The sequence below is a fragment of the Mirounga angustirostris genome, unplaced genomic scaffold (assembly GCF_029215605.1).
Source record: "Mirounga angustirostris isolate CCGP_5_RB_7025 unplaced genomic scaffold, mMirAng1.0.hap1 SCAF_6, whole genome shotgun sequence".
NCBI classification, from domain to species: Eukaryota; Metazoa; Chordata; class Mammalia; order Carnivora; family Phocidae; genus Mirounga; species Mirounga angustirostris.
Genome location: NW_026991714.1, coordinates 97,860,049 through 97,873,096, shown reverse-complemented (window position 1 = coordinate 97,873,096; position 13,048 = coordinate 97,860,049). Strand labels below are relative to the sequence as shown.

Here is a 13,048-nt window from a genome sequence, read left to right as displayed (position 1 = left end):
TGATTATAGAATTTAATTCATTTACATTTCAAGCTGGGTTTTTTTAAAAGATTTTATTTATTTGAGAGAGAGAGAGTGAAAGAGAGAGAGATCTGTTATTTCCTTAGTTCTTGCTCTGAGGGTTACAATTAACACCTTATATTTATAACAGTCTAGTTTGAATTAATATCAACTCCAGTAGTATACAGAAACTCTGCTCCTAGAACAGCTCTGTTCCTTTCTTTATTATTCTCACACCTTACAGCTTTATACATTGTGCGCCCATTAATGTAGATTTATAATTATTTTATACATTTGAGTTTTGAACCATATAGAGAAGATTACAAATCAAAAATAGTGTAATTTTAACTTTTATATTTACCTGTATAGCTACCTTTAGCAGAGTTCTTTATTTCTCTGTATGACTTTGAGTTACTGTGTAAAGCATCCTTTCCTTTCAGCTGATGGACTTTAGCATTTCTTTTTTTTTGTATTTTTAAAAATTTTTTGTTATGTTAATCACCATACGTTACATCATTAGTTGTTTTTTGTTTTTTTAAAGATTTTATTTATTTATTTGACAGAGAGAGGCAGTGAGAGAGGGAACAGAAGCAGGAGGAGTGGGAGAGGGAGAAGCAGGCTTCCCGCAGAGCAGGGAGCCCGATGCGGGGCTCGATCCCAGGACCCTGAGATCATGACCTGAGCCGAAGGCAGACGTTTAATGACTGAGCCACCCAGGCGCCCCTACATCATTAGTTTTTGATGTAGTGTTCCATGATTCATTGTTTGCGTATAACACCCAGTGCTCCATGCAGAACGTGCCCTCCCCAATACCCATCACCAGGCTAACCCATCCTCCCACCCCCTTCCCCTCTAGAACCCTCAGTTTGTTTTTCAGAGTCCATCGTCTCTAATGGTTCGTCTCCCCCTCCGATTTCCCCCCATTCGTTCTTCCCTTCCTGCTATCTTCTTCTTCTTTTTGGACTTTAGCATTTCTTTAAGGAAGGTCTAATAGCAACAAACTCTCTGTTTTTCTTTATCTGAGATGTAAAATTCTTGATTGGCAGTTTTTTCTTTCAGCCCTTTAAATATGTCATCCCACTGCCTTTTGGCGTGCATCGTTTTGAATTAGAAATCAACTGTTAGTCTCATTGAGGAGCCCGTCTATGTGATGAGTTGCTTCTCTTTTGCTGGTTTCAATACTTTTTATAATTAACTTTCAATGCTTAGATTAAAATGTGTGTGAATGTGGATCTCAGGCTTGTCATAGTAGGAGTTTGTTGAGCTGCTTGGGTGTTAGATTTATGTCTTTTATCAAATTTAGAAAGTTTTCAACCATTTCTTCAGACGTTTTTTCTGTCTCATTTTCTCCTCTCCTTGTGGCACTCTGCTACTTGTATGATGGTATACCTGATGGTATCCCACAGGTCTCATAGGCTCTCATCATATTTCTTCATTCTTTTTTTTTTGCTGTTGTCCCACAAAGTGGATAATCTCAGCTGACCTATTTTCAAGTTTGTGGATTCTTTTTTCTGCCTTCTCAAATCTCTTATACCCCTCTAGTGAGTTTTTTGTTTCAGTTACTACTGTACTTCCCAGCTCCATAAACAAGCTTCTGCTTCTTTTCCATAATTTCTATCTCTTTATTGATATTCTCTATTTGATGAGACATTATTATTCTTTTCTCTCCCCCCCCCCCACTCCCCTGCCCCTATGGTTTACTTAGCTATTTGAGCGTATTTAAAACAGTTTATTTAGGGGCGCCTGGGTGGTTCAGTCAGTTAAGTGTCTGCCTTCAGCTCAGGTCATGATCTCAGGGGTCCTGGGATCGAGCCCCACATCAGGGCTCCCTGATCAGAGGGCAGCCTGCTTCTCCCTCTCCCTCTGCAGCTCCCCCTGCTTGTGCTCTCTCCTTCTCTCTCAAATAAATAAGTAAAATCTTTTTAAAAATAAATAAATAAGTAAAATGAAATGGTTAAGTCTTCATCTAGAAAATCCAGTGTCTGGGATTTCTCAACAATTTATAGGATTTCTTTTTCTCCTATGAATGGGCCATATTTCTTCTTTTTTTGCATGCCTAATAAATTTTTGTTGAATACTGGGTACTTTTTTTGTTGTTTGACATTTTTTGTTCCCCCCTCCGCCACAGTACCAACTATTCCTCCAGGTTTCTTTTATTTCTTTTTTATCTTTTTCTTCTGATCCTTGACTTTTTATTCACATTTAAGAATATGACACTGGGGCGCCTGGGTGGCTCAGTTGGTTAAGCAACTGCCTTCGGCTCAGGTCATGATTCTGGAGTCCCGGGATCAAGTCCTGCATTGGGCTCCCTGCTCAGCGGGGGGTCTGCCTCTCCCTCTGACCCTTCCCCTCTCATGCTCTCTGTCTCCCATTCTCTCTCTCAGATAAATAAATAAAAAATCTTTAAAAAAAAGAATATGACACTAAAAAGCTACTAGTTTGGGCATACACATTTTTTTTCTTTTTTTTCCCAAGTAGGCTCCATGTCCAGTGTGGAACCCAACACAGTGCTTGAACTCAGAACCCTGAGATAAGAGTCAGACACTTAATTGACTGAGCCACCCAGGTGCCCCTGGGCGAACACATTTATGATTTAAAGTCCTTATTCATAGAGTGATTAGGTATGGGCATTTCAAGGGGGAACCGTCAAATGTCAACGTATATAGTTTTTCACTCTTTGGGTTTTTTTACTCTTTGACTGCCAGTGTTCTAGTAGTGTTCTGAACACTGGAAAGGGAAGCTAGGATTCTCATTGTTAACTATATACACCTTCATTTGATCGTCTTGTTTTTTTGTATTTATTTTATGTTTTAAGTTTTTAAATTATGTTTTTAATTGAAGTATAATTGACCTTCAGTATTACATTAGTTTCAGGTATGTAACATTAGTGATTTAGCATGTATATACAGTACTTAGTGCTCACTGTGATAAGTGTAGTTACCATCTGTCACTGTACAGAGTTATTAAAATATTATTGACTATATTCTGTATGCTGCAATTTATATCCCTTATTTATTTTATAACTGGAAGTTTGTACTCTTAATCCCCTTGAACACTTTGATCCCTTTGTGGGGTTTTTTTTGTTTTCTTTGTTTTTAACATTTTATTTATTTATTTGACAGAGACACAGCGAGAGAGGGAATGCAAGCAGGGGGAGTAGGAGAGGGAGAAGCAGGCTTCCCACTGAGCAGGGAGCCCAATGCAGGGCTTGATCCCAGGACCCTGGGATCATGACCTGAGCTGAAGGCAGATGGTTAAAGACTGAGCCACCCAGGCACCCCTCCAGTGGTCAAATTAATCTTTTTCCTCTGTGATGTCCTATACTGCATTTAAGTTTAGAAAGTCCTTCTTAAATAGGGCAGATTGAATAATGTGTTAATCTATCTTCCTCCTGAAATCCCTCTAAATGAGAATAAAGGAATAAAAATGATAATAAACCCACAAGAAAAAAAAGTATAGGGGATTGTTTTAATATCACTAAAGAGATATTAATATTTTAAAATATGAAAAGTAGACAGATGGCTGGTACTTGATTCAGTAAAGCAGAAGAAACTGAAACAGTAGCTTGTTAAGAGAAAAGCCAATGAGAAACAGGCTAATTTGTATTTCAGGCTGAGGAACTGGAAGTACCAGAAAATACCTTTAAAGTCTAGTATCTAAGCTAGCTCAGCTGTTAAGACATTAAGACTCTGAAAGTCAGAGGTACTCAAGTAGGGTTGAAAATAGGATGAGTGGTAAAAGTCCCTTGCTTTTTTGGAAAGGATGAGCCAAAGTGTCTCTGGATTCTCAAGTAGGTGATATATTAAAACAAAGGGATTGGGGCTCCTGGGTGGCTCAGTCGTTAAGTGTCTGACTTCGGCTCAGGTCATGATCCCAGGGTCCTAGGATCGAGCCCTGCATTGGGCTCCCTGCTCAGTGGGAAGCCTGCTTCTCCCTCTCTCACTCCCCCTGCTTGTGTTCCCTCTCTCACTGTCTCTCTATCAAATAAATAAAAATTTAAAAAAAATAAAAAAAATTTTGACCACTGGAAAAAAATGTGACATTTATGCATGACAAAAGTAAGATTATTAAAAAGCATATAGCAGACTGGGATATATGTAACAAATATGACATAGGGTAATATTAATTCCTGGTATATGAAGAATTCAAATATAAATATATAAGAAAATGCTAGCGGCAGCAGCTCTCATTGCCCATGGGTCCTGTCCCCGTGCTTTAATAAAATCATCTTTTTGCACCAAAGAAAGAAAGAAAGAAAACACTGGCCCCTGAAAGGTAAATGGGCCAAGAATACAAAGAGGCATTCACAAATCCCTAATTTGCAGTATCACTAATAGACAAAAATACATACTAAACAAATTTTCTTGTCTTATTTGCGGGGGGAGAAGGGACAGAAGGGAGAGAGAGAATCTTAAGCAGGCTCCCCACCCAGCATGGAGCCCGGTGGGGGACTCAGTATCACAACCCTGAGATCATGACTTGAACTGAAATCAAGAGTCAGATGCTTAACTGACTGAGCCCCCTAGGTGCCCCAAGTTTTCATTTTTTAACTCAGATATAAATGTGTGTTTGTGTGTATTACAGATGAAAATATGGAAAGAGACATTTTCCTAGACTGCAGATGTCAGGGTAAATTGGAATAGGTGTGAACAAAAATAGCTTCGGGATATGCTTAGCTGTCATTTGACTTCAAAATTCTTCTTACAAAGCAAAATTTCTCCTAAGTAGATTTTCCAAACTATGGACAAAAATATATGTAGAAATGATGGGGCGCCTGGGTGGCTTAGTCAGTTAAGCATCCGACTCTTGGTTATGACTCAGGTCATGATCTCAGGATTGTGGGATCCAGCCCAACTTGGGGGTCCATGCTCAGTGCTGAGTCTGCTTGTGATTCTCTCCCTCTGCCTCTACCCCTCCCCCCACCCTGCTCACACATGCACCCACTTGTGTGTGCTCACTCTCTCTCAAAAAATCTTTATATATATATATATGTGCAGAAATGATACCATCTTACTTATTTTGAATATTACTAGCTAGTTGGAATAACCATCATTTATTGTGCCTTTACCATGTGCTGCAGGAACTGGGCTAAAAGTATTTTACATACATTAATCCCATTTCATCCTCAAAACAACCTTATGAGATAAATATATTTTTATCTTTGAACATACTGAGGCTAGATAGTGAAAGAACTAAGTCTGGAGCCCCAAATCTGATAAAAAAATGTTTTTCTTTTAACTGTCATGCTCACTGAATTTTCTGTGACCATATATTGCTTCTTTAAAGATAGGGGGAAATAAGCATTGTTTTCAGTGACTTAATCTAAATGTCCAACTATAGTAAAATAGCTAATTTAGCAGGCCTTGGTACTTTTATAAGAGTGATATGCAACCATTAAAATCATGTTCTCTGAGGCTGCCGGGTGACTCAGTTGAGCGTCCAACTCTTGATCTCACTCAGGTCTTGATCTCAGGGTCATGAGTTCAAGCTTCACTGTGGAGCCTACTTTAAAAAATAATAAAATAAAATTACATAAATAAAAATCATGTTCTAGAAGAATATTTAATGATATAAGAAAATACTTGTGATTAGACAAAAGAAAACCTTAACTATGTTTTTAAATTATTTTTTTGAACTTATAGTGGTTGCAAATATATAAAAATATTTTTAAATCCTTGTTTCTGAGTGATCGGATTACAGGCATTTATTCATTTTCTTTATGCTTTTTGTTTTCCAAATTTTGAATGTGTACAATTATTTAAATCAGATTAAATGTTCTAATAGTCATTTCACTTATTAATTTAGTGCTTAGTGATGTGGAAATGCTTATATTTCTGGGAAAAAAGCTAATTGTGAAGTTATACATTTAGTCTGATCTTAGCTAGGTCTTTATTTTGTCTTAGAAAATATATTGGATGGAAATGTGCAGAAATACTAATAGTGATACTATCCCAGGGAGATGTGAGTAAGAATGAGCTTTTTCGGGGCACCTGGGTGGCTCAGTTGTTAAGTGTCTGCCTTCAGCTCAGGTCATGATCCCAGGGTCCTGGAATCGAGTCCCACATCGGGCTCCCTCCTTGGGGGGAAGCCTGCTTCTCCCTCTCCCACTCCCTCTGCTTGCGTTCCCGCTCTCGCTATCTCTGTCTCTGTCAAATAAATAAAGAAAATCTTTTAAAAGAGAGAGAGAGAATGAGCTTTTTCATTACTTATTTCTGTATGTTCAGAATTTTTTACTACAAGTATGTGTTTTTGTCATCAGAAAAATTTATTATTTTAAAACTTGGGAGAAGACGTCTTTACTTTTTTTTCTGTTATTTTAGACATTTGAAGACAGTGATTTATTCCATTTGATTGGTGTTATCTGTGGATTAGCAATTTATAATTTTACTATTGTGGACCTCCACTTTCCTTTGGCTTTGTATAAAAAACTGCTAAAAAAGAAGCCATCCTTGGATGATTTGAAGGAACTAGTACCTGATGTTGGAAGGTTAGTAACAAAAAGTGACAAGGGTTTTAATAGGGAATGGGAAATGTACAGAAAGCTTTCCTTTTAGGAATAATTCTGTTTTGTTCTTGTTGAATTTCTAAAATAAACAAAAGCCCTTCTGATATTGGAGAACTCTTCATGTTACCCAGATCCAGAATTTTCTACTGAAAGACTTATATGTATACAACCATTTGCTAAATTTTTAGTAATTTAACAATATTTTGCAAATATCAGATAATAAACTTAGGAAGGTAATGTTTCCTGAGAGTAGTTAAATGATTTATTTGGACTTCTGATTACCTTCATTCCTAGCTGGAATATGTAAAGTTTCTTTTTATTTATTACATAAAATGGAATAGAAATTGTATATAAATAAGAACAAATGTTGAAAATAGGTAGATATATGGCCTTTGTATTCAGAAGAAGAGATAAAAACCTTAGAGTGATTTTTTTTTCTTCAGAATTGTTCATTCGCTAGCCACCGTATATCTAGCATTCTGAAACAAATATAAAAGTATAGATTAATAAAAAGATTTTATCAAGAATGAATGAGAAATATATATTTATTCATAACTAAAATAGTCAAAATACCCAATAATGTTTTACCTCAAAGAAACATGCATATTGTTTTGCAGAAGCATGCAACAGTTACTGGATTATCCAGAAGATGATGTTGAGGAAACATTTTGTCTTAATTTTACGGTAAGATGGAAAGACAGAATAGCCTGATTATTCATCATCCCTTTTATTTAACAGCTGTGCCTTATGGCTTTGGGGTTGTTTTTTTTTATTTTGATGAGTGGAATTCTTAACCCTTTAGCTAACATTTATTGAGCATTAACTATATGCTAGTCACAGTACGTACATTACTTCATTTAATCCTCATAACAGTCCTATGAGATTAGTATTATTATCCTAATTTTACAGATGAAGAAAACTGAAAACAATCATTACATGTCAATAATAATATTTATACCCAGGCCTGTGACTTCAGAGCCTAGTGCTCTGTCATTATGCTAAAGATCCTTTATAAATGCAAGAGGACCTCTTTATTCAAGTATTCATTTTTGAGTCTGAAATTACAAGAATGTTTAGAGAAGCAAAGGTTATTGTACATTAGAATATTCAGTAATGAACTTACCACTTAAAAGATTAATTCCTACTCAGACATCCCTTTCTGCTTCACACTAGTATTTGTCCTTGCCCATTTATCTTACTTTGGAAATGACGTACCACAGTGAAAATGCAAATATGTTGGAATGTTATTTGGAAAATGAAATTGCAAATCTTGTCAAAGATACAGAATTTTGTTAATTCAGTGAAAGGGATGTTGAATAACTTACCCATCCAAATGCAAAACCATTGACAAACGAGGACCTGGCAGAAGTAGACAGTTGACAAGAGAAAATCAGCAAGGATTATGAGAAGGCACTTCAGAATGGAATGATTTGAATATTATAAATTAATCTCTTGGGAAAATGGTAAAACCTTCGGTTTTCTGTCTTTTTCTTTTCGTTTTAAAAACATTGTGTATTTGTTTGTCCATCCCTCCCCCCTCCCCCCCTCCAAGAGTCCTCTTTATGATCTTGAGGTCAGATCTGACAAATAACCATATTCTGCTATCCCACAATTTGCCAAAATATACTATGTGCCCCCATCAAAAAAGTTTATCCATTTTTTTATCATTTTAAGAATTGGCACATAGTACAATTGTAAGAAAATTTGGTAGATTTAAGATGAAATAAATGAACTTAACACTTTTTTTTTTTTTTTTTCAAGAAAAAAGGTCCTCCTTGGGCTTTCTCTATTTACTATGAAATTTTTAGTTCCCCATTTCAACTGAATGGTTGGTTTTCCAATGGTTTAATTCTTCAATTCACTTTCACTTATAGCAGTATCTTTGAATCTTTATTGATTATCTCAATGGACTGAAACATTGGGTTCCAAACAATATAATTTCTGACTTATCAATCACCAAGTTTGTGAATGGTTAGTATATTCAAGAACTATGGGAATTTAAACATTCCTTCCCACTGCCATTTCTTTCACAGAAATTTTTAGTGGCTCTTTATTGCTTGCATAGCAATAGATCAATAACGGCCTTCAAAAACATTTGTAATATGACTTTCTAACTTACATTGTATCCCTCCATTCATATCAAGTTTTATCATGTCACACAGTATTCTCTCACATACCTTATCTTTCTGTTTTTTAGGGCCATACATTTTCAGAACTTGGTATTTACTCTCATATCTATCTTACCCAATCTCTGTGCTCAGTCAGAAATCCTGTCCCGTCTCAGTCTTTTGAGAGCCTACTCATCCTTCTAGGTGCTTTTCAAATGACATTTCTTCCTTGAGGTCTTTCATATTTCCTCCACTTAGAAGTGAGTGTTCTTCTGTGGTCTGATAGCGTTTTGTTCATGTCTCTATTATAGCATTTATTTTATTATAAGAAGTTGTTTACATAACACATTTCTCCTCTTTAACTAGATAGTAAACTCCACAGCAGGGTTTTATTCATCTCTTATCATCCCACTGCCACCACAGTATTTTCTAGATAGCAGGTACTAAAAGAAAATGTTCTAATAGAAGAGAATAATATTCCAAAAAGAGGGACTAGAAAAAGATACAGATGTGGGATTGTTAATATCAATAGGAAAATTAGCAGACTTACTGTAAGGGAAATAAAAAGTTTAGAAATAATTGACTGTCTTTATAAATCCAATTAATAGCTGGATCCAATTAATACTGGAAAAATCACCTGTGATCAAGAATGCAAACAAGGCAGATATTAGGAATACAGTAGTAGTAGCTGTCAATGTGAGAAGAATGCATAGCTGGTCTGGGCTGCATACATTTTGACACTTAGATTCTGTCACGTGTACAAGGAAAACATCCTTTCTAATATTTTACTCCTGTAGTGATTGTTCTAAAAAAGTTTTACACATAATAAGTACTCAGTTTCCTGTTCTTAACTAACCAAACACTTGGTAATTTGTAATTAACTAGTCACGGTAGGATTTCAAACTACTACAGAGGATGAAAATTTCTAGTTGTGGCTTTATGCAGAATTCACAAATAAGCTTATGGTAGTAACAGAATTTTACCTCAACTTTATTCTTATATTTAATGAGGGAAAGATAGAATATAATAATAGGTTATTAAAATCTAGTAAGTTTTGAGTCTGACATTGACTTTTTTTAAAAATTTAAATTAATAGATCACAGTTGAAAACTTTGGTGCAACAGAAGTGAAAGAGCTGGTTCTAAATGGTGCAGACACAGCTGTTAACAAACAAAATCGGTAAGTGAATTATAGCAGCATCAGTGGTAGTAATAAGATTCCGTAGGCATTTTTCTTCTGTATATAGAAACTTGTCACAACCTTAAGTTTTTACTCAGATAAAACTTACTTTTTGAATGGTTAGTAAGGAAGTAACTGCCTTTTGCTTCTGAAATCCCTTTAAGATATTACTAAAGTTTGGGATAAAAAGATCATAAACAAGCAAAACAAAGAGAAGGTAGAGGGGACAACAGCAAACTCATTTTTGGAAGCTAGAAAACAGGGGTAACTAACTTCAGCCAACCAGAGAAAGCTGCAATATAAGATGGACTGGGAGGAGCCAAGAATCCTGGCAGCCAGTTTATATTGCAGCACAAAGTCTTGGGCATTGAGAATAAAAAATGTTAGAAAGTGTATGGAGTTCAGGGGAATGCTGGAAACAGAAAGATTGCTGTTATAAAAAGCAGTTAGACACCCATTTTAATTAGCACAGTAGCCTGGGCAGATGATCAGAAATTTATCTTCTGGGGAGATTGAACTAAAGGGCTTTGGATATCCTGGGGGTGGGGTGGGAGGCTTCGAAGAGGACTTTGGATTTGAGTATAGATAGACACAGCCAGGGGGGTAAGAGGCAGAACTGAAAACAAGTGGATTGAGTCTACAACCACCCCGCCTTGGTACTGTATTTTGGAGGATTCTTTGGATACACTGTCTCACTTTTAAATATGAATGGATAGCCAAAGATTGATAGCCCTTCAAAACAGTTGAAAAGAATGTCAAGGAAAGAGAAACAATGCAGGATGAAGAACAAAACTTCAAAAGAAACTGTAATCAGTATTCATCTATATGGACTAAAAATTATTCACTTAAAAATCAAAAATTCAATTAAAAATTGAAAAAAAAATTCACTGAAAGAAATTTGTCAAAGAAGTGGTACCAAAAAACTTTACAGAATTGAATGACAGGCCTTAAAAGATATGCCTTAAAATTGAAAGCATGGAAAGTGAGAGGAAAAAAAAAAAAGACCTACCAAGGCAAAATAGAATTTTAAAATCCCAGGGGAAAAAAAGGATCCTAAAACCTTCCAGGAAAAAGAAAAAAAAGCATGCTATATACAAAGAATTAAGAATCAGAATAACATCAAATTTCTAAAGAATGACACTGAAGCTAGGAGATCAAAATTCTGGGAAAAGATTATTTTTTAAACTTCAAATTCTGTATCAAGACTATCAAGTATGTGAGCGTATATAAAAACATCTTCATGCATCCAGAGTCTCAGAGAAATCTACTTCCAGTGCAGTTTTCTCAGGAAGTTACGGGAAGATGTGTTCTACCAGACAAGGAATTAAACCAAGTAAGAGAAAGACAGGATCCAGAAAAATAGGACCCAATATAGAAGAGAGGCAAAGAGAATTCCTTCTGCAGGAACAGCAGTGTGTAGGTTTAGGAAGAGCAACCAAAGTGGGTGAAATCAAGAGGATGGAATACAAATGATGCTCCCTAGAGTTGAATGAGTCTAAAGGAGATTGACATTTCTGTTGAAGTTAGGGATGAAGTAGCAAATTAGGGAAACAATTGACTGCAGAAGTTCTTTTTAAGAAAAGGCAGGTAACCATAAAATATTCTAGCTTAATTCTGAATACTATTTATAATCATAAAAATGTTAACTTTAGTGAATAGTGAACCAAAATTGTTATAATGGAAGGTTTTGGGGAGACAAAATGAGAATGGGGCAACTAAATAAAAGGTAAATCCTTATCTTCCACAATAGATAATCAGTTCATTAGATTATATTTTAAACTGAAAATTAAGGAATAACAATATAATTAGGTTATTGAAGTTTGAAGGTAAATATCAGAAGGAATAGCAAAAAGTTAAGAATTTTCCTTCGAATATCTGGAATTTCTAAAGGTGCAAGACAGAACTGCTTCGTTCTCTACTGTGTAGAGCTAGCTTATTGGCTGTTGCCAGGGACTTTATCCAAATGGTTATTATCTTAGTTCCGCTACTTAGAAGCTGTGTAACTGTAGGAATGTGTCCATGCCTCAGTCTCCTCTTCTGTAAAATGGGATGGTAAATTGTACCTGTTTCATGGGGCTATTTTGAGGATTAAATGAGGCAATAATTCTAAGATGCTTAGAATAGTACCTAGCACATGTTACGTGCTCAGTAAATGTTGGCTGTTAGTATTACTATCTGACATTTTAAACTGTACATATGTCTTCCTTTGATAAAAATAAAGCTGTTTTTAAAATAATGTGAAAAAATTTAGGTCTTTCTAACTATCCTTTCTTTTAAAAAAAAATCTTGGTTTTGAAAAACTGATTTAGAAAGGTTTTTTTTCCTGCTTTTAAAGTCTCTAGTTTTTTATCTAGTTTAGAAATAAAGAATTTTTATCTTTGTATTACCAATCCTAGTTAGATAATGAAAGTGTTGAAGATAAAAATGTTAGCCCATAAAATAATTTAGCCTTTTGTGTTTAAGGCACTTAACTAGTACAGATAAATTTCACTTTCCAATTAGATTAATTATAAAATTATGCCATTACAAAATTACCTGCTTCTTTTCATCAGAATCTAATAGTATATGCTACTGATTTTTCCTTAGGCCTGCCCAATTTTACAATGGTCTCCTTTAACCTTTTTTTTTTTCCTCTTTGTAAATTCACTTTGGAATTATTTCATAATTTGCTAAGATGATTATCTGTAGATAACTGAATTTGCCAATATTCCCATTTGTAGAATTATCCTTTTTAATTTGGAAGACAGGAATATAAAGTATTGAAATCCTCTGGTACCCATTCTCATTATTTGTTTGACTAGATAGCTGCATAAAATATTTGTGGCTAACAGAACAAATTGAATAAAACTGTAGTGCAATTACTGGATTACTGGGTAAAGGGCCTTTTTCTTTTATAGTTTCCTTTTCTATCATAGTGATAACAGGCAGGAAAAAGCATCAGAAGTGTTTGTGTGTGTATGGGTACATATGTGTATACACACATACTTTTGAAAAGAAAACTGTACTTGTAATATTTAATGATTATCCAGTGCTTAATAAACCTTTCAGGTATTTAGTTTTTAAAATAAATTTTGTTGGGACACCTGGCTTGCTAAGTCGATAGAACATGTGACTCTTAATCTTAGGGTCATGAGTTCAAGCCCCACATTAGGCATAGAGCCTACTTAAAAAAAAATTAAAAAATAAATTTTGTTTTCAGATCCCTTGAAACCCGAGGAAAAACAGACTGTTGTTTGTCTAATAGTCTGAATCCCAA

The 13,048-nt window shown here is 35.2% G+C and overlaps 1 protein-coding gene and 1 long non-coding RNA gene across 13 annotated transcripts in view; one reads left to right on the top strand and one right to left on the bottom strand.

The window, feature by feature from the left end:
* HERC4 (HECT and RLD domain containing E3 ubiquitin protein ligase 4) overlaps nucleotides 1-13,048 on the top strand; it is a 132,446-nt gene that overhangs the window by 110,994 nt on the left and 8,404 nt on the right. For 10 of the 12 annotated variants that reach the window (XR_010412451.1, XM_064594698.1, XM_064594696.1 and 7 more), the window contains 3 exons: nucleotides 6,321-6,487; nucleotides 7,123-7,189; nucleotides 9,710-9,792. Coding sequence is in view for 10 of the 12 variants with exons in the window: in XM_064594698.1 (XP_064450768.1) it covers nucleotides 6,321-6,487; nucleotides 7,123-7,189; nucleotides 9,710-9,792 (317 nt within the window). In the remaining 2 variants the exon portion in view is untranslated. Of the gene's footprint in view, nucleotides 1-6,320; nucleotides 6,488-7,122; nucleotides 7,190-7,678; nucleotides 7,949-9,709; nucleotides 9,793-13,048 lie in introns of those variants that run through there. The other 2 variants (XM_064594699.1, XR_010412452.1) reach the window with 2 other exon arrangements.
* LOC135364763 (uncharacterized) lies at nucleotides 6,857-9,248 on the bottom strand. Its single transcript, XR_010412455.1, has 3 exons — nucleotides 8,750-9,248; nucleotides 7,831-7,864; nucleotides 6,857-6,984 (listed from the first exon to the last, which is right to left on the bottom strand). It is a non-coding gene; the product is annotated as an uncharacterized LOC135364763 (long non-coding RNA).